General features: G+C 39.7%; 2 protein-coding genes across 4 annotated transcripts; both read right to left on the bottom strand.

Annotated features, from left to right (window-relative positions):
• Nucleotides 1-985: 985 nt before the first annotated feature.
• Nucleotides 986-2,316, bottom strand: LOC149005409 (photosystem I reaction center subunit psaK, chloroplastic-like). Its single transcript, XM_089135589.1, has 3 exons — nucleotides 2,079-2,316; nucleotides 1,742-1,822; nucleotides 986-1,617 (listed from the first exon to the last, which is right to left on the bottom strand). Exons 1-3 carry the CDS (start codon nucleotides 2,175-2,177, stop codon nucleotides 1,390-1,392), a joined length of 408 nt encoding a protein of 135 aa, XP_088991715.1. The 5' UTR covers nucleotides 2,178-2,316; the 3' UTR covers nucleotides 986-1,389.
• Nucleotides 2,317-2,889: 573 nt separating this feature from the next.
• On the bottom strand, nucleotides 2,890-27,380 carry LOC149005408 (pyrroline-5-carboxylate reductase-like). 3 transcript variants are annotated; one of them, XM_089169548.1, is made up of 9 exons: nucleotides 27,209-27,380; nucleotides 25,406-25,473; nucleotides 22,534-22,749; nucleotides 21,812-21,860; nucleotides 16,293-16,384; nucleotides 13,892-13,964; nucleotides 3,795-3,915; nucleotides 3,439-3,544; nucleotides 2,890-3,271 (listed from the first exon to the last, which is right to left on the bottom strand). In XM_089169548.1, the coding sequence occupies exons 2-9, from the start codon at nucleotides 25,421-25,423 to the stop codon at nucleotides 3,083-3,085; spliced, it is 864 nt and encodes a 287-aa protein (XP_089025674.1). In that variant the 5' UTR covers nucleotides 25,424-25,473; nucleotides 27,209-27,380; the 3' UTR covers nucleotides 2,890-3,082. The 3 variants fall into 3 exon arrangements, with proteins under 3 accessions (XP_089025674.1, XP_089025675.1, XP_089025676.1); XM_089169549.1 differs by lacking the exon at nucleotides 27,209-27,380 and adding an exon at nucleotides 26,727-27,055; XM_089169550.1 differs by lacking the exon at nucleotides 25,406-25,473 and having other exon boundaries at nucleotides 2,891-3,271.
• Between the last annotated feature and the right edge of the window lie 311 nt (nucleotides 27,381-27,691).

Genomic DNA, 27,691 nt, shown 5'->3' with positions numbered 1-27,691 from the left:
AGATGGTATTGCTTGTAGATTGAAAAAGGCAATATACGGTCTTAAGCAATCACCACGAGCGTGGTATGAAAAGTTAAGTACAACCCTTATAGTTTTTGGATTCAAAAGAAGTGGATCAGACTCTTCAATGTTTGTCAAGAAAACTACTGGCGGTATAGTTGTCGTCTTAGTCTACGTTGATGACATAGTTATCACTTATGTCATCACTGGAGATAATCATCAAGAAATTACTACTCTCAAACAATATTTGGATAAAACTTTTGACATCAAGGATCTGGGAAAACTTCAATATTTTCTTGGTATTGAAGTTGCAAGCTCTAGTAAGGGATTGTTCATTTGTCAAAGGAAGTATACTCTTGACCTTCTAAAAGAAACTGGAAAAATGGGTGTGAAACCAGCTAATTCTCCCATGGACTATAATAGCAAAGTGGTCAATGATTCTACTCCTCTGCAAGATATTGGTTGTTTCCAACGATTAGTAGGACGGCTAATTTATCTTACTATTACTAGACCTGATACTGCTTATTCAGTGAGTTATGTGAGCCAATTCATGCATGCTCCTACCAAAGGACATATGGAGTTGGTAGACCGTATTCTATGTTACTTGAAGTCATCTCCAGGACGAGGTATATGGATGAAGAAAAATAGGAACACTATTATTGAAGGATTCTCTGATGCTGATTGGGCGAGTAATCCTATTGATCGAAAATCAACTACTGGCTTCTGCGTATTTGTTGGAGGAAATCTAGTCACTTGGAAAAGTAAAAAACAAAGTGTGGTTGCACGTTCCAGTGCTGAAGCTGAGTATAGAGCAATGGCATCTGCAACTAGTGAATTGGTATGGATAAGATCTCTTCTTCAAGAATTAGGATTTGACAGTTTTAGTCAACCTATGAAGCTCTTCTGTGATAATCAAGCAACTAATCACATTGCTTCCAACCCAGTATTTCATGAAAGAACCAAACACATTGAAATTGATTGTCATTTTATTCTTGAGAAAGTCCAAGATGGAACTATTGAAACTCCATTCATAAGAAGTGAAGAGCAACTTGCAGATATTTTCACAAAAGCTTTATTCAAGGGAACATTCCAAAAACTATTATCCAAGTTGACCTCAGATGTTATCTTCGATCCAACTTGAGGGGGAGTGTTATCGGATATTAGTCTTTCAGTGTAACACAAAGACTAATAGTCTCACTCATTGTAAAGTTCATTTACTTGTAGAACTCTACTCATTGTAAAATATCACATCATATACACTGCCATCTCTATTTAAAGATAATGAAAGCTCTCCCCAGAACATAGTTGATTGGGGATTTCACCGTGGACGTAGACCTTCTCACTGAAGATCAAACCACGTTAAAATCGTGTATTCATTCTGAACAGAAATCATATTGCACCCATGTTCTTGAGTCCTAGAACAACTCCCACACCAATTATGTGGCCTACAACTCCACAAGCCAATGTATCTGCAAGAGTGAAACCAGCAGGGTCACCTGTCTGTAGCCCAGAGTCCCTTACCTCAAGCCTCAATCCTGCAGTTGCCTTCCTGTTTGCTGATGGAGCCAACCCAAACCTTCCAGCAAATAACATGAGGCTTGTTGAGGTCACCATGATCTGCCAACAGAAAAGGAAACTGGTTTTAAGCATCATTTCAAGCATTGTTCTGCTTCACAGAGGATGAGTTATACAATTCAACTCCTGAAGAAGAAACTCTTAAATTTTTTTATGACATATTTACCAGATTTGTAGGTGAGCCAATGAAGTCACACCGAGCACCTAAAGCACCTTTCCCTCTGTTTCTCATGGGTCGAACTGTTACCTTCACAGGTGGAAAAGAGTAAATATCATTACTGAGTCTGAACATCTATTGAACAAAGAATTCATACCACATTATACCCAGAAGATAATCCATTGCTGACAGTGAACGAATAACCATCTAAGCTCAAACGATGAGAAACAGTGGTTTAACAGGCATCATATCAAACATCATCAATGCAGTTATTAGACTTCCATAGCTGAATAAATCAAGAAACTAATTATATATACAGAACAATCAAATAAAACTATAAACTCACCAAGCTCTCTGCTCTGTTACTTGAAATATTGGACTTTAGACCACTAAATTGGGGGAGAAGTGTAACAGCAGCAGTTGGGGATGAGAGTATAGCTGCCATTGCTTGGACTGATCAAAGATACGAGTCTCTAGCTCTGTCTAAATCCCCCTTTCAGATGTTTTAGTTCTGCTTCTCTCTGTTTCTTCGCGTTCCCAGGTAGAACTAGAACTCATGGAAGGTTCTTACATCATAGCCACATAAATTTTTTGTGGCTCCAAACCGTTGTGGTTGGATGCACTTAGATGCTTGGTCTGATATGGCAGAATTTGAGTGGCTATTTCAAAATTCAAACTGGATAAGATGTTGGGCTTGAGTGGATTTTGCAGAATCAATCTATTTTATTTGGTGGGATAGAGTTTTCTAAACCCTTTTGACAGCTATCCGGTATCAAGGCCTTTTAGGGTTGGGACATCAGCTTGGGTGCTTGTTCCATGTTGTGTACAGTCGACATGAGGGTCGAGATCGAGATCGAAATCGAAATCTCGACCTCTTGTTTCGCAAAAGTTGCTCTGACCATCTTATATGAAACCAATGGTTGAGATCGAAATCCAAACCTTCCTTTCAATCTCCACCGTAAGCAGCACAGTACTAGAGCTGCCAAAACAGTGGCCCATGAAGTTACGTTTGTTTCAAAAACCAAAAGGAAAATAGATTGATCTTGAATATTTTGATATCATGAAAATATCTTAATAATATTTACGTTATATTGAGTGTTTGTATTATCATCTGTAATTATTTTATTGTGCACCACTACAGAAAAATAAAATCATTGAACAGCAACCCTAGAAAATAAATAAAAACTGACAATAGCTCCAAAATTTGTTTTCATAAAAAATATAACAATTTTAACCTCTACATGATTTGTGTTTCAGATAAACGATCAAAACTAACCTCCAAATGATATGTATTTCAAACAATAGATCAATCTGTCAAAAAGGATGACCACACTTAAAGAAAACTCTAGACTAATTCTGAGAAAGTTCTCGGCCACGTTTTGCAGCAGCTAAAATAGCATTCATCAAGATCCCCCGAAATCCACCCTTCTCCAACTCATGAATTCCGGCAATGGTAGTCCCCCCAGGTGATGCAACATCATCTTTTAGCTGACCTGGATGCTTCCCTGTGTTGATGGCCATGGATGCTGCTCCAAGAACCTACAGAAACATACAGACAAGTTGAACTGTACATTCTAAAATCGTGAAAATTATACATGAAACAAAAAGAAGAGAGGGGAGGGGTGATAGGCAGTGTTTGTTGTTAGGCATGCAGAATGAGACATTTTTGAAAGGATAAAATTCTTTGGGATGTTAGTGAAACATACAGTCTGAGAAGCCAAACCCCGTGCCAAATCACGTGGTAGACCAGCAGCTACTCCTCCATCAGCCATCGCATCTATCGCTAGAAATATGTATGCAGGGCCGCTACCACTGAAAATATCAGGTGAACAATAACTTATTACAACTTACCCTAATTAGCATGCTCCTTTTCATGCTCGCATCAATACATACATTTATGCACACCCATATGCACAGACAAAAGAAATTTAACACAAATGCAATACATATTAAGCTCCTTTACATCCACCTTCGAAAGAAAACATATAAATGAACTAGAAAATATCTAGCAATCCAGTATGGAACCGCAGTGGTACTTCCAATGTACTATGGTGCCATATACCTCAAGGCAGTCATTGCATCAAACAGTTTCTCATTGGCTGTCCATATCTTGCCGATTGCTCCAAATAGAGTAGCAACTAGTTCTCCATCTTCTTTTGTTGCAGTTTCCCCCAGGCTCATAACTGGGAAAATTGCAACAGTGTATCAGAAATCCATTAAATTCTACTAAAAGTACAGGTAAAAACAACGGAATTAACAATGATGACCAAGAGATGAGCCAACTTTATCATCAGATGCAAGCAAATGAAATGGCGGGGAACTTCTCAAACTGTTGGGAACAAATTCAACTAAAGCTTAAGCCAAACCACACAGGCTCAGCTTAACATGAATCCGCCAACTCTGCCATTCTGCCTATAAAACCATTTGCAAAATCATAAGCACCACATTATCTGAAGTTCAATTTACAAGAAAAACCAGAAGCTCTGAACTCATACGATTAATCATTGAGATAAGAGAAGGCACATAACAAAAGGGTCTCAGGACAACTAAATGCTACAGAACTTCAGTCGTATTAAAAATAGCCACGGACCATTTTGTTTATAGAAGAGTGAGTAGTCAAAACAAGTGCTTTCTTGCGAAAAGAGTGATACAGTGCTAACCCTGAACCAGTGATATCCAATGGGAGATCACCTTGCCGAATAATCAAAGGGAATGAAACCAAATTTCTAATGAATTAAGTAATAGAGGATCAACAGATCATTCAGCCAAAATTCTCATCAAATGCACTAATTTGGATGGGAGAATATAGTAGACTTGATCCAATGGTCAGATTATTGGGATCTAAGATTCCTCCTTAAAGAAGAAATTTCCATGTCTCAGAATCAATGGAAGGTTTAAAAGAACCAGTTTAGAGATTAACTTTAGTACCAAATAACAAGCCTAATAATAGTCAGAAATCAGAGACCAGACTCAGAAAATAGAACTTGGAAATGGACCAACTGAAATCAGACTTGTAGTAGGAAAACAAGAAATGAATTTCAAGCATGAATTTTCTAAACCATACGAAAGCTTGGAACAGAAACCACTTTTCCAAATATGGGAGCAGATTGAAATCCAACCAACAAATGTGGGAAACCACCTAGACAAAGACACCAACACAGTCGGACGAACACCACCAAGCACCAAGCCAAACCACGAGAACGACAAGAAAAAACAAGGAGGATGAAACCGGCAAGACACAAGGCCGAAACCCAAGAAGAGGAAGACAAACCCAACAGGGACAAGAAAAGAAGAGCACGGGAAAGCCGGAGAGGAGGAGAAGCCAAACAAAAAAAAGGAGAACAAAGAAAACAGGGGCAAAAGATGACCACGATGAAAATGGGAGAGAATAAGAAACCGGAGACACAACCGACGAGAACCAAACCGAAACACAACGGAGGCACAAAGGAACGGAAGGAAGAGAAGTAGGAAAACCAGGTAAGACCGAAAACAGAAGAGCCCGAGCAAGCAGACAAGAAAGAAAAAAAAAAAAAAGGAAGAGAGGCGGGACAGGGAACGGGGGACAAAAAGAACCGAAACAAGGGCACACAGCAACAACCCAACAGCCGGAAGGAGAAAACCAAAACACAAGAGAGGCCCCGGGAGCGGAGAAGGGAGAGAGACCCAAGGGGAACCAAAGAACAGGAGAGAGCGAACAAAGGCCAAACGAACAAGCGAAAAAACCAACGGCAAAGAGAGGGGACCGAAAAACCGAGTGATAGCCGCAACACAAAAGAGGAAAGAGGGCCCAAAGAAAAAAGGGGGAAAGAGAGGCGCCGGGCGACGCGACCAAACAAGGAAAAGGACCGACCAGCGCCAGGCAAACAAGCCGCGAGCAAGAGGAGGGCAACAGGATGGAGAAAAAACAATGAGTGGCGGAGTCCAGTGTAACAGACGGGCCCCCGCACGACCAAAAGCCGGGGAGTATACCAGAAGGAACTGAAGAGGGGGACCAAGTAACCGGTGGGGGAGGTAGGCTTAGGCCGTCGCGGCCAACGGGGGCAGAACGGACCCCATTGGGGCAAGGCTGTTGTTGTTGTTGTTGTGATTGAAATCCAATCGTTAGAATTACTACCAAAAAAAGATCCTAGTAGGATTATGAATTCAATAGACCAGAAAAAAACATGGATATGGGGTTATATGCTGATAACAAAATCAAAACTAGAAATAGAGATGAAAGAAAAACGATGCAGATAAAGAAATCATGTCTGGGATACCATATGGTACATCAAGCTCAAAGCGCATAGAGCCCAACACTGGGCCAAAATTAAGTTTTCCAAAGGCCCAGTTGGCACCCTTAACCCATAGACCACTTGCTAATGCAGTACATGTTTCAAAGAAGGTAATATTGAATTTCTTGTCCACCTTAGATTATTTCATTGCCTCCTCACATTGGTCAAATGATAAACCATTTTCAGAAAGTGCTTTCATATTACTGTGAAAGTTAACGGAAAGAAATTTATGGGTAAACCCCTAGAGTAATACTGAATTACGAACATACCCAAAGAACTCGAAAGTTCACTGGTGCAAACCTAAGGGGTGATCTGCCATAGTAGGCTTCACAAAGAATGATGAGAAGAAGGAGAAGGAGAAGAGAGAAGAGGAAATCACATTCACACATGATCATGCACAATTCCTGAGCCATAACTTCATCAACAATCTGATAAGCCCCTTGTATCACAAGTCTACACTCGACAGCGTGGAAAGCAAATCCCTAAAATCTAGGGAAGGAAACGATTGGAAGATTTGAAGAGTCATATTACAATTAGGATTAGATTCAAAGAGTCCTATTCGAATTACTTTTTAGGATTAGAATTGAAGAGTCCTATTCAAATTGGGATGATTCTGTTAATTAACATTGTAGGAACGTAATTGCTATAAATAGGGGGAAGGAATAGTAGAGGGGGATAGTTTTTTGGAGTTATTGGGGAAGATTAGGTGAGAGCTATTGCTCTTGGGTAGTCGTAGGATTCACCTACTGCTAGTAGTGTGTTTTGTCTGGAGATTATTTGATTCAATGTTGCTATTATCGTGGTGAGTGAATTTATTCATCGTTTTTTAGATCGGGGTCTTATCAATTTGGCATCAGAGCCATCGATTCCAGGGGAATGGTAAAGAGCCGAATGGAGCAGAGGGTAGAGGAATTGGAAAGTATCGTGAAAGAGATTCAAGGTCAAGTTGGACTCTTGGCACAGAAAAAGGAGAAAAGGCGAATGACGCTTTCAGAGAGGAATTAAGGGTCATGCTGTTGAAAGGAAAATCAGCAGAGATGCATACCTTAACGCCTGAGGTGAATGAAAATGAAGGAACTCCAGATTTCAGCGAGCGAACGATCGAACCAGAGAAATCGAGAGACTTCCTTCCTAGACATCTTAAGATGCTGATTTTCATGGGGGAAGATCCGATGGGGTGGATCGCACGGGCTGAGAGGTACTTTGACCTGTACAAACTGAGCGATGTAGAGATACTCAGAATGGCAACTCTTTGTTTTGAAGGTGCGGCACTAGGATGGATACGCTTCCGAGAATTGCAGCAGCCATTGTCATCTTGGAGAAACTTGAAAAATCGACGATCCATCGATTTAACTCGGCACAACTGAAGACTCCCCAAGAAGCGTTGATTAATCATAAGCAAAATGGGACATTTGCAGCATATAGAGAAGGATTTGAGGAATTAGCAGCGGGAGCCAGAGCGGTAGATGAAGAATGGTTGAAAGGGGTGTTTTTCGCTGGTTTAAACGAAGAAGTGAGGGCGGAGGTACGATTATTTGGCCTCACCAAATTGGGCCAAATAATGGACCTGGCCCAAGACGTGGAGGACAAAAATAGAGTGGGGAAAAATAAGAAATCTTTTTTGGCCCAGCCCACTCAATCGGCCCAAAATTTAACCTCACGTTTTATTAACTTCAGCCCACCCAACGCCAATATTAGAGGAACCAATATGGTTCAAGGAACCGGAATGAACCAAAGCTTTAACATCTCGGTTCGCCCAAACCAAAGAAGTGAACCCTCGTCTTCCTCTTCACAATCTCGACCTACAACCACAGCAGCGACGGTGAACTCAGGATGCTCACGATGGCTATCCCAGGAAGAAATCAAAGATAAAATGGACAAAGGGGGTATGTTTCAAGTGTGATGCTCCATACTCCAAAGGCCACCGATGCCCTCTAAAGCAACTAAGGTTGCTGTTACTCCACGACAATGATAATCCGAAGTTGCCGCAGCGGAAGGAGTGATCGATGACAATACGACGGTCGAAATGGAGCCAGTGCTCGAGATGGAACTCTCGCATACTTCTTTGGTGGGAATCGATTCACCACATACCCTGAAACTAACGGGACAGATAAATGGCTGTGAAGTCATCGTTTTGATCGATTGTGGTGCAACGCACAATTTCGTCGCTCAAGAGTTGGTGGAGCCGCTGGGATTGGTAATCCAGAAAACAAAATTTCAGGTTGCTTTGGCCGATGGAACGATTAGCAAAGGTACAGCGATCTGTCGAAAGATTCCGATTCAGTTGGACGGTGAGGTCTTTGTACAAAATTTTTACCCTTTCAATTTGGGTAGCATTGATATAATCTTGGGCGTAGAATGGTTGCAGACACTCGGGGAGGCAGTAATTGGCGTTTGAGAACCATGAACTTTGAGTGGCAAGGACGACCCGTGAAACTAAATGGGGATCCGACCTTGCTGCGATTGGAAACAACATTGAAAAGTGTGCTACATTATATTCAAGTAGGCGGTGATGGCTACTGGCTGCAGCCTCAACATCTCGACGGAGACGATATAGAGGTACACCAGAGTACAGCAGTATCAAATTTATTAACCGACTTTGCTTAACTATTTGCTGAACCAACTGAACTGCCACTAAGAAGGAAGCAAGACCACCGGATACAACTAGCCGAGAAAAGTAACCCACCTAATATTCGACCCTATCGTTACCCACACTCTCAAATAAACGAGGTCAAAAGGTTGGTTACAGGAAATGTTAATAGCAGGATTGGTACGGCCTAGTGTGAGTCCTTACTCCAGTCCAGTATTGTTGGTTTGAAAGAAGGATGGCGGATGACGTTTCTGCGTGAATTATCGTGCCATAAATAAACTCACAGTTCCTGACAAGTTCCCCATTCCCGCAATTGACAAACTATTGGATGAATTGGGAGGAGCCATAGTGTTCACCAAACTTGATCTGAGAGCAGGATACCACCAGATCAGAATGGCGGAAGGTGATGAGGAAAAGACGGCTTTTCGTACCCATAATGGGCATTACGAGTTCCTGGTGATGCCATTTGGGCTTTCGAATGCTCCGGCCACATTTCAATCACTCATGAATGAGGTATTTCGAGAATATTTGTAAAAAAAATTTATTTTGGTGTTCTTTAACAATATCTTAGTGTATAGCAGGACCATGGAGGAACATGTGGGTCATTTACGAACCACCTTTATACTTCTCACACAGCACCACCTCGTTGTCAACCGAAAAAAATGCATGTTTGGGGTTGCTACACTGGAGTATTTAGGGCACATCATATCTACAGACGAAGTTGTTGCGGATCCACGAAAAATCAAGCGCATGGTGGAGTGGCACCAACCCGCCAATCTTAAAACCTTGCGAGGGTTTTTAGGTTTAACCGGGTATTACCGCAGATTCGTCCAAGATTATGGAAAGATTGCCGCTCCGCTTACTAACTTATTGAGGAAAGACGCATTTTAGTGGAGTAAAGAGGCAACAACGGCATTTAACGCCCAAGACAGCAATGACAACCGTTTCAGTATTGGTTATGCCAGATTTCACAAAGGAGTTTTTGGGTTGGGTGCGGTTTTGATGCAAGATGGCCACCCCATTGCCTACTAGAGCCAAGTGTTGTCCCCTCGCGCACAAACCAAGTCAATCTATGAGAAAGAACTAAACGCAATTGTGCTAGCGATCCAAAAATGGCGTCACTACTTGATGGGGAGACATTTCAAAGTACGAACTGATCAAAAGAGTCTGAAATATTTGTTGGAACAACGCATTGTGTCTACTGATCAACAGAAGTAGGTCTTAAAGCTTTTGGGATTTGATTTTGAGATATTGTACTGACCGGGCAGCAAAAACAAAGCCGCCAACACCTCTCGCGATGGTCGAGAGGATGATAAGCGAGCTTCTCTCTATGACAATAGCAACTTGGCAGAAAGTGAGGGTTTAGTTAATGCGGCAATTCACGCATCAGAGCGTTACCAGAAAATTATTCAGGCCTTGCTGAAGGGATCCCAAGACTATCCTAACTATCATCTCCAAATAGGAACATTACTCTATAAAAACAGGTTAGTCATCCCTGAAGGATCCCCCCTAATTCCCAAATTCTTGACCAAATATCACTCCACCCTAGTTGGTGGGCATTTAGGGTTTCTGCGAACCTACAAGCGATTGACAGCTGTGGTCTATTGGGTGGGAATGAAGGCTGTTGTTCGAGACTTTGTGGCTAGTTGTTATGCCCGTCATTTTGAACCCTAAGTAAATACTTGGCTATGAAACCCGCAGGTCTCCTTCAACCGCTACCAATTCCGGAACGCATTTGGGAGGATATTAGTATGGATTTTATTGGTGGCTTACCCAAGACTAAAGGCGGGGACACACTGCTGGTGGTAGTGGATCGTCTCACCAAATATGCCCATTTCCTTTCTCTTTCACACCCTTACTCTGCTAAAGGAAGTGGCTGCATCATTCACTAGGGAAGTTATCCACTTGCATGGATTTCCGCGATCCATTGTCTCAGATCGCGATCATGTCTTCCTTAGTCACTTCTGGATGGAGTTATTCAAGCTAGCAGGCACCCACCTGAAGTATAGCAGCGCCTATCATCCACAAACCAATGGCCAAACAGAAGTGGTGAATCGCAGCCTTGAAATTTACTTACGCTGTTTCTGTGCACACCAACCAAAGGATTGGATTAATTGGTTACCTTGGGCGGAGCATTGGTACAACACGACATTCAATTCAGCCACTAAAATGTCTCCATTCCAGATTGTATATGCCCGTGAACCGCCTTCACTTTTGCATTGGGAAGATGGCTGATCCAAGGTTGATGATGTTGATTTGTTCCTTCGTGAGTGAAATCGAGTATTGGATGATCTCAAATCTAATCTCCGGGTGGCCCAAGAACGGATGCGCGCCACCGCTGATCCCAATCGCCGGGAGGTGCACTACAGGGTGGGGGATGAGGTTTTTCTTAAGCTCCAACCTTATCGTTTTCAGAAACTTGCCAACCGCCCAAACGAAAAGCTAAGCCATCGTTTCTACGGGCCATACCAAATCATAGAGCAAGTGGGCCCCACGGCTTATCGGTTACAGTTACCAGAGGGGACTCGCATCCACCCTGTGTTCCACATTTCGCAATTGAAACCAGCAGTTGGTCAACACATGGTCCCACAGCCTCTTCCCTCATGTTTGCGAGAGAATGGCGAGTTACATCCCACACCAGAACAATTGCTCAGCATTCGCTTCTCTGCCCAGGGGGTTTTGAAAGTTTTGATTCAATGGAAAGGACTGCCTCCTTGAGAAAATACTTGGGAAACTTATGACAAGATGCATTCCCACTTTCCAGATTTTTACCTTGAGGACAAGGTGAAACTGTTGGAGGGGAGTATTGATAAGCCCTTTGTATCACGAGTGTACACTCGACAGCGTGGATAGCAAATCCCTAAAATCTAGGGAAGGAAACGATTGGAAGATTTGAGGAGTCATATTACAATTAGGATTAGATTCAAAGAGTCATATTTGAATTACTTTTTAGGATTAGAATTGAAGAGTCCTATTCGAATTGGGATGATTCTGTTAATTAATACTGTAGGAACGTAATTGCTATAAATAGGGGGAAGGAATAGTGGAGGGGATAGTTTTTTGGAGTTATTGGGGAAGATTAGGTGAGAGCTATTGCTCTTGGGTAGTCGTAGGATTCACCTACTGCTAGTAGTGTGTTTTGTCTGGAGATTATTTGATTCAATGTTGCTATTATCGTGGTGAGTGAATTTATTCATCGTTTTTGAGATCGGGGTCTTATCACAATCAATTTTCAAAAACAGAGCTCTCTATGGTTACAATGAGCCTTGCATAGAAATGGGAACTTAGCTAGAATGAGAATAACTTCAAACAGAAACTAATCATAATAACCCCAGTTTAAGAAAAAGAAAACTACCTAAGAAGCTCCACTACTCCATCCAAAATAAAGTAAATAAAATATTTCCTCCTAAATAACTAAATTACCAGCTCTTTGTCCAACTGCAAAGTGGATCATCCCTGTCCAGCCAGGTTTAACCTACCACATCAATCTAATGCGAACCAAAATTTTCCCCTTCGCAGAAACCCTGGAGTGGGCCTCAAAGCCACTCCCAAGTGTGCACCTAGGGCTAGTCCAACTCTCTAGGAAGGGTATTGTGGTCACTTTAGCCCTGATTTAATTGCTGGTTTATTTTTCAGAATTCTAATTTTTAAGTTCTTGAAGAGTTTCAATCAGTTAGGAAGTCAAGGAAGAGTTCTTGAGCCTTGGCTTTAGATAAGATTCCCAACAGTTTTTATTTACAAGAAGAGTTCCTTCAGAATTTAAGTCTTTGGAGGTATCTATTTTCGAGTAGATTCCATTAGATATTTATTATTTATTGGACGGTTGTGATTAATGTGGTGGGATCCTAATCTATAAAGGAATCCCACTTAGAGTTAGTGTCTTTTAGTATATAATTAGGCTATTCTTTCTTTGTATTTCTTAAGTTTGATTATTTGAATAAAATTAACTGAGTTCAGGACTGTGGTTCCCGTTGAAGGGGCCATGGCGGATTTTAATTAAGTTCTTCAAAGATCAGCACCATTATTCAAGTCTTGCATTCATCTTCCAATCTCCAGCATCTACAAGCATTCAAGCACTCTTCTTCAAGAACTACAGCAGCCTACAAGTACAGCGGACCCCCATCCCCTTCCTTCACCTCCTACACCCATCGCACCCCTTTTCCAGCCCCTCCCCCCCTTCCCCTGCCATCACAAACCCCTCCCCATCCTCCCCTGTTTGTGCAAGTCACCCAGGCCCTCCCCCTTGCTGCCATGACCTGCCAGCAACAATCTTCCCCCCCCCCCCCCCAACAACACCCCCAGCCCCTCCCCGTACCCCTGAGATCACCCCTGACTCCACCCAGCCCCTCCCCTACCCCACAAAACCCCCCTACCCCCTCCACATCTCTCTGATCGCTCCCTCTACACCTCTCCTTCCTTGCGGCAGAACCAGAAAACATAGAAAAAAAAAAAAAGAAAAGGAAGATAAATAAAGAATTAGAAGAGATCCTTTTCCTTTCAAACATTCAACCCATATCCATCATAAGATCCCTTCTTAAACCCAATTCTACTTTGAAACCCAAATTCTCTTCCATCCCATATAATTTAGATTGATCCTTTTTCATCCCACGTCTTTTCCCTATCAACCCAAAGGATCCCCATTTTTCTCCTTGTCATTCCCTATAGAATCTAACTAATCCACTATACCATCCCTTGCACTCATAGGATTTTAGAGTTAGTTGCTGGAAGATTCTGGGCAAACCCCTAATTTTAGGGAATTCTTCCAAGAAACCCTAACCCTAAAATTGGGTTTGCATCATCACATTACAACAATCCCCTCAAGTTGGTGCGAAGATATCAAACTTTTTCCCAACTTGCACAAATTAGAATGAAAAACTTTACTACTAAGCCCTTCAGTGAGGACATCAACCAACCGATCACCAGACCGAACAAATGGAATGCAGCCAAAACTTTCATCAAGCTTCTAAAAAGAGCAAAAAAAAAAAAAAGATGAAAACCTATACAAGCCATATAAGTCCCATCCTCTCTACTCTGTATTTTAACATTACTGATAGACTAACTCTTAAGGTTTTCTACCACCCTGTTTGGAACTGATACAAATCATATTAAAATATTCACTTCTTTTTCAAAAGAATGAAAAGTAATCTCCAAGTTAATCATGAGAATATTAAACTAATAAAAAAAATTCAATAACATCCCAATTTTCTTCTAGTGAATCATGTTAATTGAGAAGCGGAAGATTGCAGAATACTTGAAATCAGACGACAAGTCAGATATCTATTCACAAGAAACTGTTACCTGATGCTGCCTCACCAACCGCAGCAGGAGTATTTGGCATCACCCTGATAAATCGACTATGACCAGCCCATTCCTAAACAAAACACAGTCAATTTTCTTTCATAAGAATACTTCTACTACAGGTTAAGTTATAAGAAACATAAACAGGACAATCTAATCCTAGAATTCTTAATGAAAGGCAATGCCAATTACATAAAGAAAATAAGGAATGCGAGAAAAGAAACTAGCTGAAGAAAAAGGAAATTTTACAAAATGGGAAATTGAAGGTTCATGAAAGAGCTTACTTATTCACACATATAATACCTGAAATTGAAAATTTATTCCAACAGTGAACTTTTTTCCTTAAAAATGGATATTGCGCCCCTATTGTAAAAATGTCAAGATGCACAAATACAAAGGCTATGCTCGGTTATCAAGAGAGAATAAGAATGAATAAATTGGGGAAGCACTATTTTTTTGGACATTCTCACATTGTCCACATGCAGGGTTGTTTGGAGAACTTGTGCATTGACATTTGAAATTTACAAGATCATGTTACATTATCTCAAAGATGCCTGTCAAAACTCAGAAAGAAAATTCTCGGACTTCAGAAAATAGATCGTGAAACTCAAAAAGGAGCTAATCGTTGTGAAGCAGTTGCATTGGACAGTAATCCCATATGAAGGCCTATGTGCAACCATGCAAGGTTCATAATGAGTTATGCAGTCCAATAGACTGAAATTGACCTATCGGGGTAAATATGTTATAGGTTGGAGCTTTTTCTAATACAACTGCCAAGTGAGGATAGAGTGTACATGGACTTAGTGGTTTAAGTGATTCAGTTAGAAAAGTTAATAGGTCAAAAGGGTTTTGTTTGAGTTTATTTATTTATTTAATTATAGGTTGGCACTTTTTCCCATCGTGAAGGGCATAAGTTATATGCCTACAAGGTGGGGATAAAGTTATAGTACACAGGATTACCAGTTATGTGATTCAATTGGATTGGAATACTTAATATGTAGATAGAGTTTCTTTCTTGATTATTTAATTAGTTGAGTTCATAGAGTGATTCGGAGTCTATTTGAGTCAATTTATGAATTTACGTCTTAATATATGCAACATACCCCCAAGGGGCAACTGCCTGGGCTTGAACCTTTAAGGGTGAGGATAATCTTATGGGCAGATTGATAGGATCTCAGTTCTTGATTTTAGAATTCAAAGAAACTTGAAAAGGAAGAGGGCTGAATTACAGCTTTAGGTGAAAGAATAGCAAGCAGCTAGGGTCAAAGGTCAGGGTATGTATTGGGGATTATATGTATCAAGTTTGGTGTAATTCTGAGGGAGGGATAGGGAGAAACAGGGCCCTTGATGACTAGGGTTGGGGGCAGACAATGGAGTTGCTTAGGGTTCTAGAAAAGGGTAATGAGGGAGAAAGAATGGGGTGGGGAAGAACTTGGCCTGCAACTTACCTACTGGTAGGTCTTTTGTTCTTTAGTCAAGGGCGGCTGGAAGTGTAGGCTGAAACACTAAGACACCCTCAGTCTGGACTCAAAACACCAGAATAACTCACAAAAATGCAGAGTACAAATCTCAGAAATTAAGTGTATCATACCATTCCTCGCATCCATGATCTTTTTACATAGAGGGCTTTGCCTCTTTGCAGCCTTAGGAGTCCTTCCACCAACAGGATAAGACTAAGACCAAAACAGAATTGGAAATACATATAACCACTTAGACAACAGCCAACTCCTGATGCGTGAAGGTATTCTAATTAAAAGAACCCTAATCATCTTCTTTTTTTGGGTCAAAACCCTAATCATCTGACTAGGTGGTCATATGATCGCTTGAACCACTTAAATTGACCCAGCTGAACCAACAAACCTGGTCCAACTGAAATAAATAGAAGAGCATCCCAGGGACAGGGGGAGGTGTTGAGATAAAGGGTACAGAATTATGCCATACTACACTAATACTAGTGCTACTCACGCAGCAGCTTCTACAACTTCTTGAAGATCAAGGTCTGCAGATCTGCATCACCACACTTCTGTTCCACACACCCAATTAATAAAGTGAAATCCAAAGGGAGGAGGGAAGACACTTAAAGGTGGATGATTCATAAAGCAATGTAATCACATTTCAAACTTCCAACATAATGATACAGAAATCAAGTAGAAGCTTTCACAAATACATAAATATAGTATTCCTACTCCAAGCTACAGGAATAACGTTGAGATGCCAGTTAAGACCATGAAGACGGATCTTTTCTGATATTGATATAACGTGCTCTTCGGATTTTTATGAAACCCTTTTACTATTAGAACAAGGGGCAAAGAAAAGGTTTATGGGAAAGTTGAATAGAGTAAAAGTTACTACAATACTTTGGAAATCCTCAAAACACGAAAGAAAAGTAAGCCATGCACACCTGCAAATCACTCAGGTTGGTTCCTGCAGCAACTGAAACCAAAAGTTTCTTCTTTGAAAGCAGCGGCTTCAACTGTGAAACCACGTCTTTAACTGCAATTGCAAAGCAGTCATAATATAAGCAAGCGAAGGAAATGCAATATTGCTCCAAGGATTTTTACCTTACTATTATGAAATCTATAACATTTCTGGTTTAAATTGGGTTATGGGTATCATCAAAGTATGGATATATGACTCCACTCGGGAATTAGGTGGTTTGGAGCATAGAAGAAAATTCAACCGAAATTGTCGAAATGTCAGAATTGTTCAAAAACGAAGCGAAATTCCAATTATTTCGGAAAAATGTCAAATTTCGACCAAAATTAATTTCAACCATTTCGGAGGTTTCGTCCGAAATTTCAACCATTTCAACATTCCAACTTGTTTTTCTTTAGTTTTTGTTGATTTTTATCCCATTTTCACCTAATTTCCACAAAAGAAGCGACGCGCTACACTATGGCCCGGGTGTAGTGATAAGTGGGCAAGGGTTAGCTAGGGCGTCCCCTGTGAGCGACGCGTCGCATCGGCGCCCGGATGCGGTGATAAGTAGGCAAGGGTTCCCGCGCCGTGGACGAGTGCGGGTAAAGAAGCTAGTCCATAAGCATAAGCGTAGGATTAGATTGGCATCTTGGAACATAGGATCTCTAACTGGTAAGAGCTTAGAATTGATAGATGTTATGAGGAGAAGAAGGATTAATGTAGCTTGCATTCAAGAGACTAGATGGAGGGGTAAAAAAGCCAAAGAGTTGGATGACTTTAAACTTTGGTATACTGGGGATAAAACAAATAAAAATGGAGTGGGTATAATAGTGGATAAAGATTTAAAAAATGATGTGGTGGATGTTAAAAGAGTGGGTGATAGGATTATTGCTATCAAGCTTGTAATGGAAAAAGAGTTCAGAAATATAATTTGTGCATATGCACCTCAAGTAGGACTAGATGAAAGTCTAAAGCTAGAATTTTGGGAAAATATGGGTGGACACGCAAGGAATCGTCAAGGAGAAAAGATTATCATAGGAGGTGATTTAAATGGACATATTGGAAAAGATCAAAGAGGATATGAGAGTGTTCATGGAGGTTATGGTTTGGAGAAAGGAATGACGAGGGGATTTCAATTTTGGATTTTGCTACTGCGATCTATCTATTATAAATACTTACTCAAAAGAGAGATGAGCATTTAATTACTTCAAAAGTGGACATCATAGAAGCCAAATAGATTTCTTCCTAACTAGAAGGACTGATAGATTGTTGTGCAAGGATTGCAAGGTGATACCGGGGGAAAGCTAACGCACAACATAGACTTGTGGTCTTGGATATGTGCTTAGTCCCAAGAACACATAAAAGGTCCAAGGTAAACTATCCCAGAATAAGATGGTGGAATTTGAAAGGAGAGTACTCTAAATCCCGTAATGAAGTAGTCAAACAAGGAAAATGGGATTTTAAAGGGGATACCAATGCAATGTGGAATGAGATGGCTATGTGTATTAAGAAAGTGGCTAAAGATGTCTAGGTGAATCAAAAGGAAAGATCCACTATAGAGAGACGGGTGGTGGGATAGTGAGGTTCAAGCTGCCATTAGGAATAAAAAGCTAGTTTTAAGACATGGCAAAGAACTAAGGATGTTGAGGATCTCAAAGGTATAGGTTAGATAGAAATGAAGCTAAGAAAATTGCGGGAAAAGCAAGGGAAAGGAAGTATGAAGAGTTATACAATAAGTTGGGCACAAAGGAAGGGGAAAAATCTATTTATAAGATAGCTAAGATGAGGGATAGGAAGAGTAGAGATCTTGACCATGTTAGATGTATTAAAAATGGAGATGGTAAAGTATTAGTTTGTGAGGAGGATATTAAGAAAAGATGGGAAACCTATTCTCTAGTTTACTAAATGAGCATTCTTCAAGCACTTATGTTTGGACGATTACACTTTTCACCAAGGCACGGTGTCCGAACTTATATTCGTAGAATTTCGATGTCCGAAGTAAAAGAAGCTTTAAGGAGGATGAAACTCGGCAAGACACAAGGTCCCGATGAAATCCCAATTGAAGTTTGGAAGAGCTTAGGAACCCATGGACTAGTTTGGTTGACTAAGTTGTTTAATAAGATTATGAGCACGGGGAAAATGCGGATGATTGGAGGAGAAGTGTTGTGGTTCCAATTTACAAAAATAAAGGAGATATTCAAAGTTGTAATAACTATAGAGGCATTAAATTGATGAGCCATACGATGAAATTATGGGAGAGAATAATTGAAACCCGGTTGAGACACTTAACTATAGTTACGGAGAACCAATTGGGTTTATGCGGGAAGATCTACAACGGAGGCTATTTACTTAATTAGGAGACTTATGGAAAGGTATAGAGAATGTAGGAAAGACCTTCAATGGTATTTATTGACCTAGAAAAAGCATGATAGAGTCCCTAGAGCGTAATTTGGCAAGTACTAGAGAAAAGAAGTGTTGCAAGTAAATATGTAGATATAGTTAAGGATATGTATGATGGTTCGGTGACTAGTGTTAGAACAGTGGGGGACAAAGTAATGAATTCCGATAACAGTTGGGCTACATCAAGGGTCAACTTTAAGCCCATATCTATTTGCACCGATAATGGATGAATTAACCAAAGACATTCAAGATGAGGCCCCCTGGTGTATGCTTTCGGATGATATTGTGTTGATTGATGAGACCCAAATGGGGATTAATACCAAATTAGAATCATGGAGAGTAGCTTGGAATCAAAAGGCTTAAACTTAGTAGATCGAAGACAGAATATCTAGTTTGTAACTTTAGTCATGATCGGGCAGATGATGAAGTGGTGATACTGACGATAAAGAGATTCTCGAGTGATTGTTTTAGGTACCTAGGTTCAATCATAAGTAAAAGAGGTGATTTAGAAGATGAGGTTTCCCAAAGAATTAAAATAGGGTGGATGAAGTGGAGAGGTGCATCCGGGGTCTTATGTGATCGGCGTATTCCATAAAGCAAAGGAAAATTTTATAGGACCGTTGTCCGACCAGCATGATGTACGGTGCAGGTGGCGTTAAGAAGAATCATATAGATAAACCGGGAGCAGAAATGAGGATGCTAAGATGGATGAGTGGCAAAACTAGGATGGATAAGATAAGAAACGATCATATTAGAGTTGGTCCGGGAGTTGCTCCTATAAGTGATAAGCTTAGAGAAAGTCGTTTGAGGTGGCACGGCCACGTTCAACGGAGACCTATAAAGCTCGCTCGGAGAAGTGATATAATCTATATTGAAGGAACTAGAAGAGCTAGGGGTAGACCTAAGATAACCTTAGGAGAAGTGGTGAGAAATGATATGTATAGCTTAGGCCTTGTATCTAGCATGGCCTTGAACAGAACCGATTGGAGGGCAAGAATCCATGTAGCCGACCCCATTTAGTTGGGAAAAGGCTTATTGTTGTTGTTGTTGTTTCACCTAATTTCCACAACTCCTTTGCCTTTAAACATCTCTTTTGCTCATTTTTTTGCCTCCAAACACCTCCTAAGGCACAACAGCTACAAAGGAAACTCCGGCAACAATAAAATGTGAAGCATGAGCCATAGTCAACAGTTCCAAACTTCCCCTTTTTTATTTTTGTTTTGTTCATGCCTTAAATGATCATGTATTGCCTTGAAATTAATACATGTTTAGCCTAGGACTATGATGTATGATTGTGTTTTGTTAAACTTATCTTTTTCTTATTTGCTACCATTTTTCATTTTCTGATTTTAATAATTATTTTCTAAAATTATGTATTTTTATTTTATGTATATATGATATATAGGCTTCAACTTAATATATGTGAGACACCATCACTTGATCTAGTCGGTCATTTTATTTTGTTCGCTTGTTGTATATGTAACCATTCTACCAAACAATTCATGTATGCTAATGATTCTATGCTTGTATGCAATATAGTTTGCATTTGTCGAACCAGTCATTTGTTAGTATACTTGAATGATTAAAAATTTCAATGGTTTTTTTTTTTTTTGGCAAAATACTAATTCCTTTGTGTTTATTATGCTTGAAATAGGCAGTATGCAAGAATCCAAATTATTTTGAGTCCATATGAGGCCCGAAATTGAAGTTCCAAATTTTAGAAAAAAGTGTCGACCGAAATTTCGACCTTTTGCAAGGTCGAAATTCCTGTTTCGGTTTAATTTTCTTCCTTGGTTTGGAGGTTAACTTTCTGGAAATGTTTGGGTCTATCTGGGAGGAAATGAATCAAGTTTTTTGAGATTTTGAGAAATGCAAACAAGGAATTGATAGCTCAGGTTTTCTAACCTTGATCCTCACCTTATCTACAAACACATTACCTACTAGAAAAGAACACAACCAATTTAAATTTTGGCAACTGTGCTTTTCACAAATCAAGCTATTAGAGATGAGAAGCATTGATCCATGCTTCAAATTCTATCGTGCCAATGTTTTCTTCTCCTACAAGAACTGCAAGAATCAGCGATGGTCGAACCAAAGGCAGTAGTAGCGTTTTGGTTAAAAAAATGAACCAATGCTGACTTTATCTTGAGCAATGAAAAGCTTTTTCCCTGTCTAAACATTTGCTAGACCACAAAGACATTCGATACAAAAAGACCTATATTAATATTATTAGGTTTCCCTGATAGAGAAAAGTTCTTACAAACCCCCCCCACACAAAAAAAAATAAATAAAAAAAATAGAGAACTGTAGTGACAACCACCCTACGGATTGAGTTTCACATATGGTTACTACTAAACAAAAGGCCCAAAAGGTTTTGGCCTGCTACGAACTTGAGCAATCCAAAGCTGATAAAAACTAGAAGAAAATCAAGAATTTTTATAATTTGGCTATTCTAAGTAGTCCTTGCGAATGCATATTTAGATTAAAATTGAAAATAAAAAATAGGAGTAAACAGGCAAAAGTGAAAATTACCAGCAGTGAATCTCATTGTACTTGTACCACCTAGAAAACTTGGAAAATACTAACTGCCCAACCAACTTGCATACAAATCACTAAGGTCCCTAAGGATGCAAGAAAAGTGGATAAAAGAATAAGTACCACGAGTATTCTCAAAGGAGGAAGTTGCAGACAGAAAAAAAAATGATATTTAAATATGGCCAAAAACCACAAGTCTTGTCAACTAGTCATACTATTACTTACTATAAGAGAGATGAAAATCTCAAATGTAACATTTGTCTTGAACATCCATGTAGATCAAAGAAATAGATCCATGACAAAAGTATACAGTCTTATCCACTTGCTTTTAGCGTTTAAAGTCATAAAATAAGATACATGACAAAAGTATACTTCCACTTGCTTTTGGTGTTTAAAGTCATAAAATAAGATACGCAATATAAAGGTGTTATACCCGCATTAAATCATAAATAAGCAATGCAACAGGATATTTGACAGAATTCTAAAGTAGCGAAAGGCTCCAAATTGATAGCCAATCAAAGAAATAAAATGGTTATTTGATCGGAAAAGGCTTCTGTAGAGGAGTACCAACTTGAGGTTTCACAGAGAAAACAATCACATTACTGTCTTCAACTACCTGCATGGTAATGACACAGGTTTAGATATCTAGTAAGTCATGGAAACAACAAGAGTAATTTACTCTCGACACTCTACAATTTCAAGAAATACTACATTCAGTGTACCATGAAGATAAACGTAAACTTGAAAATAAACAAAAAGGGGAGAATGTAATTGCTACGCCACCCCCCCCCCCAACTGCATGAGAAAAGATAAATCAAAGAAAGACAAAACTTGTAAATAATCCATTCAAGCGTAGTTCTTATCTCATCAGTATACAGCAAATAGAATGGCACATAAATTATCTACAACCAGAGCTGCACACTATCACAAGCTTAGATGTGCTTCGACAAACCATAAAGACAGAAGAAAATGATGGGTATAACCAACCTCAAGTAATCAACAGAAGATGGAGTGAAAGTGAAAAGGAACTGAGCTGAAAATAGAATATAAACTTGCAATTAAGCAAGCCCACCAGCATAAGAGGGGGAGGGGACAAAACAAAGTAAAGGGAACGCAACAGTTGGCTGAGAAGAAAGGGCAAAGATATACCAAATCAGAAACCAAAACCATACGCATAAGTGGAATGTCAGTATAAACACAATAAACAGATGCAGAACCAACTGATATAGGACCTAACCTCGAAATCAACAAGGAGAGAGGGGAGATCTATAAGTAGAATCAAATTATACCTCCTGATTGGTATCAAAGACTTTGATACCAAGCGAAGAGAAGGCTTCCCTGCGACTAGCATCCTTGTGAACAGCAGTTCGAATTCTAGAAGCAGGCAATACACCGGACTTCACCACTCCGTTTGCAATACTTTCTGCCATTTTCCCAGCTCCAATGAATCCCAAGTTGAATGTGTCAAGAGGAATTGGAGTTGCCATGGCTGCCATTTCTGGAGACTGCATTACCAAATATTTGATGTCACAAACTCTATATAATGAAGAAGTAAATAGAATATTTCCCAATTAGCAAACCTTGTTGTCAAGGTAAAACCTGTGAGTCCACGACTCTTGCAGCCTCAGTTTTTTAGTGTATAAAAGAAGTGGCTTTTTTCGAAGGCTAAAACAACAAGAAGATTTTCAAAAATCTCTTTTTAGGCATTTTAGCATGAATTGTTTAATTGAAAAAAAATTAGAGAAAAAGAGAATGGTTTTCCTTCCCCATTGACAAAAGGCAATGAAAAAATGGAGGAAGCACCTATCTGCTTTGGGTTTGTGGATGAAGAACCCCCCCCCCTAAATAAGATTGAGGACCAAGGCTCATGCTTTGGGTAGTAACTAGGGCTGCAACTGGGCCCCGAACCCTGACTCACGGCCAAGAAACCTCCATGCTGGCCTTGATACTGATGGACTGAACCCAGCCTAAGTTGGCCCTGCCCTGACACTTTTTATCAAAAAAACCAAAAAGAAAAAAGGGAAGAAAAAAAAAAGTAAGGGAAGGAACGGGAAGAGGGATTGTTGAAGGTTCCCAAAAGGATCAATTCACACTGATTGATCAGAGTGCCCAAGATTGATCCATCCAATACAAATCAAAACCTTAGTCTCTCCCAATGCATTGAACATTTATTTTTAAGGCATGAAAAGGGTATTGGAACTTGTGAAGCACATAAGAATATAAAGGAATTAAAAGAAAGTTCCGGTACTATGATAATCCACCATCTCATAACAAAAGTAACATAATACACAGACTATGTTCACGAAATCTTCAATATTCTAGTAGCAACTCTCACTTTGGACACACTTCTCTCTATAGCAAACAGTAAACTAAGTTGATAAGATGGCAACAGAAGAAAAGAAAAAAATACAACCTGTGAAAGCCAATATACCATACACCAATTACATATTTAAAAAGGTTAAGATACACCCAACATAGCATGAAATCTGAATCCATGACATAACTGTGAAAGGTTAAAGATCAGATCCCATCCCTTACCATCTGTAGGGGAGAAAAAAACAAGCAAACGAACCACCATCACAGGGACCCCTTTGGATGTGCCACACAAATAATATGAAATTTAAACTTGCCTTCCCCCCAATATAAACCCCAACCATATTTGCAATATGTATATGCACCACAAACACGCATTACTTCAACACATGGTTTATGATACATCATAAATGCCAGAGACACATTCAGCCATTAGAAGCCCTTCATTCAACTGGATCCTAGCTTTATCCATAATAGACAGCACTCTTCATTCAAAGCTCTTGTTCTCATAATAGTTTTCACCCCCATCTAAATTTTAGTAGCAAACACTCTTTCTCAATAAAACCACATTTTATTAAAAAACCAATTCTTTCAAGCTTCATGGCACTTTGCAGTTTCAACGCTTTTCAAGAGAACCAAATTCCCAATTTTCCCAGACCATTTTGTTGGAGTTAAACAAGGAAAATCTCACTGTTCAAGCCTTCCATGTCAATCTGAAAACTAAAATACAAGCAAAAGGGGCAAATCAACATTTTTTTTTTCCACAATATTTGAGAAACACTTAAGATGGACAAAGAAAAGAGAGATTCTCAATTGTTTGTGGCCAAACAGACAAGCAAGAAAAGAGTGTGTCTGCAGTAACTCGCCAGCTGCTGCAAAATCAAAAAGAAAGAAGAAGAATGATGAGTCTAGTGGAGTCTAGAGACTGCAAAGAATTGTTTACCACAGCTGCCTTTAAACCAAAACAAAGAAGAAGAACGGTGACTGAAGTGGAGAGTCTGGACTCTGGAGATAGAAGAAGTGGCAGCAGATATAATAATTCAGTTAGAATGAATTAGTCTTTTGGCCTCAGGAATTGGGAAATGGGTGAAGGGATGAAGCTGAGAAGGCGTGACAGCAGGAAGGGGTGAAGGGTGAGGGAGTTTTCCCCCCTTAAACAAGTTGTTAATCATGCATCAAGGGTGGCTTGCATTTGAGAAAATAACAAAATGGTGAAAAGACCAATTCTTAAGGAGCAACAGGATATTGAAGAATCAATTAAATGGGGTCAGATTAGACATTTCATGTGCTTTTACAGAATCTTGGTTATCAAATATTGATAACACCATGTGAGTTAAAGGTTTTCAAAGTGGAAGAACGCGAAGCAATGCAGTACGATTTGAAATGTGGTTGTGGACAATTAGTCAGAGCACAAACAACAGATCACACACATCCAGATACTGTAGTAGTGTTTTCCTAACCATTCAAGCAGAAAACATACACATGGCAAAAAAGGTGGGGAAACAGGGACTGAATCAGTGACCCCAAAAAAATAATAACTGAATTTGGTTTAATCAAACATACCATCTAACTAACTAGTCATTGTAGAGATTGTATACAGTGGACAAGTTTTTATACTGTCTGCAATAGCATCCACAAGGTTTGGGGAGAAAAGACGTAAATTTCAGTTTTATTGGCCCAACGTTGAATGTTTCAATTGGATTTTGCAGTTTGAAGTTGTTTATGTGCTTATTAGTAATGTTGATGTTTTTGGTTTTGATCCATTTTTTCCTATGCTTGGGTGGTCCTTGGGTTTTGATCATTTCCTCCGTCACCCTTCTAAAACATAGTGAGAAATTCAAAACATACCTCAGTACTTAGGATCATGAGTTTGAAGCTTGGCAATTTAAGTTCCAATCAGAACTTTTGATTTTTTTCTGCATATGGCATAAAGAGGTCCAAATAAGTTGACAGCTCAAGCCTTGAAAGCAGAATGGATTAGCAAGAACAGCTTATGCTATGGAAATATTAGAAATATTAAGAACAAACAACAGCAAATTCATATTGAGCATATCATACAAACCCAAACAAGTGGAAATTCCTTAATGCTACAGCTAGAGGGACAGTTATCGATGGGGTAAAGAACGTTGCAACATTCAGATTGCAAAAGTCTTGAGTTGCAAAGCTATTGGGAGGATGGGGAAACAGAGGATTAGTAATAGAGAAGAAGAATACATAAGAATTACTCTTGGGAGCATAACTTATAAGACTCACATGAAAAATGGAGATAGTAGACAAGAAGAAGAAGAAAAAGTGATAGAAATCCACCAGATTTAAGTGTGTAATTTACTACTTGAGGGCCTTGTCATTGAGCTTGATGCAAAAGTATACAAATGTAGTCACAAATGCAGCCTCCCCTGTTGCATTTCAGAGTGTGAGGATTAAATGGATTAAGTATTTTGTAGCTTCATGTATACTCAAGTGAATGTCTACTATTTTATAAGAGGAAACTTGTCCAGGCCTGCCAAACTACTCGCATTGCAACGGCTCTCATGATCCCACCATGGTTTGATCTTGTTCGGCCAATCACAGGTAGACCCATTATTGCTACACTCTTGATGACCCCTTCAAGTGCCTATATTGCTTTCTTCTCCAGGTTAGATGTATTAAATCAAGCTTGACATCGATCAACATGTTCTTTGTTTTTATGAAGATGCCAATGATAGAAACTCCTCCTTAAAGAAACCTCTTAAGGTTGGGGGGTTTTCAGTTATACTTCCTCAATGGGCTAGAGATCAATGGGGTTTAAGTCACAAAGGTTGGTTTCTGTAGCACCATAACCTTATTATGGGATTTTGGGATGAGGGAACTGCCATTGCTTTTGCCTCAGTAGTTGGCTCCCGAAGTATGGCGAGTTCATCTTCTTCCTTCGCTGCCATCCTTGCCCATAGCAACACACATGTACTCGATGGGTTTCTCTTGGTGTCCATGCAACTTACGACATGGCCCATCGATTGCAGATCAGACCCAGCATAGATTGTGGAAAGTAAGAATACACATATGCAAAACATCTATACTACAAACTCGAAATTCCATCTACCCACATTCCTTCAATATCCCCTACTGCAATGATTTCAACCAGCAAACTGGAATATCATACGAAAAGCTGAGAATTTCCATCAGAACATACCTTCCCATGTAGTTTTGATAGGATAAACAATTTTCACAAAACTAACTTCGCCATTTGGAAAGATTCAAGAACTGTAGAGGTCAAACTCATCTAAATAAAAGGTTGGTAAAATAGGCATCCACGATACACTAGAGATCTTTCAGTGGATTTAAATGAACCAATTCTTGGCTTCATTTCCATGACTCGAGGCCTAGTGACAGCATTAAGAAAAACAAAGCAAAAGAAGGAATCCCTCTAGTGGCATTTTAGCTATAGTTCATTTTTTTTTGACATTCTCAGTCGATAACCTTCAAGATTGCCATTAACGTCATCCATTAGCACACTCATCAAATAAAAAAGGGTAAAAAGACTCTCTTTTTTTAAATGACCCTTTATTGGTAAAAAATTTGGAGGAAAAAATGAAAACCGATAACTGGGCGGGTATGGAAAAAGGAAGGGAAAACCAAAAAGGGTAAGTTTTAGATGGTAGAAGGCAGATATACCTGTCACTCTGTCAGCAGCGACTCTCAAAGATGCTTTTGTGGGCAGTAAAGTTGATGACGAAGATCTGTTACGGCTACTTTTCTTCTCCGTCTCACTCTGCTCGGTGCAGCTTCAATTCACCAGCAAGAAGATGATCCACCCATCCACGGCCTAAAATATTATAGCCTCTCTAGCAGGGATTTTGAGCTCCTGTTGTATTGGTAGTTCATGGTAGAAGTAGAACGCGTGGAATGTGGGGCCGCATGGAAGATGCACATGCATGGATGCACTCATGCATGATGCACCATGGGTCGCTTACAATTACGTTTTGACCCTTCTTAAAAGGAAAATCTGGTTACCCTAATCCATCCCTAAGGATGTAATTGAGGTGTACATGTTACTCGAATGTTACTCGAATGAATCTTAGATTCGAAAAAATCTGGTTACCCTTCTTAGAAGTGAAATTTTCAATGCTACTTCTTGAGTTAACCCTATAATTAATG

This window comes from Hakea prostrata, chromosome 9, assembly GCF_041222555.1.
Source record: "Hakea prostrata isolate BN-2017 chromosome 9, UWA_Hpros_2, whole genome shotgun sequence".
Classification (NCBI taxonomy): domain Eukaryota; kingdom Viridiplantae; phylum Streptophyta; class Magnoliopsida; order Proteales; family Proteaceae; genus Hakea; species Hakea prostrata.
Note: the sequence above shows the minus strand (reverse complement) of the source record. Positions and strands in the feature narration are given on the sequence as shown.

Bases quoted from the DNA above. Each gene is read 5' to 3' on its own strand.
- LOC149005408 (XM_089169548.1), bottom strand. The intron at 21,861-22,533 runs GTATAATTTGAT...ATTACCATGCAG, and splicing joins TCTTTGATACCAATCAGGAG to GTAGTTGAAGACAGTAATGT. The intron at 3,545-3,794 runs GTATATGGCACC...TGATATTTTCAG, and splicing joins GATGCAATGACTGCCTTGAG to TGGTAGCGGCCCTGCATACA.
- LOC149005409 (XM_089135589.1), bottom strand. From the start codon at position 2,177: ATGGCAGCTATACTCTCATCCCCAACTGCTGCTGTTACACTTCTCCCC. The intron at 1,823-2,078 runs GTGAGTTTATAG...CCACCTGTGAAG, and splicing joins GTAACAGAGCAGAGAGCTTG to GTAACAGTTCGACCCATGAG. The intron at 1,618-1,741 runs GTAAATATGTCA...TTCTGTTGGCAG, and splicing joins TTGGCTCACCTACAAATCTG to ATCATGGTGACCTCAACAAG.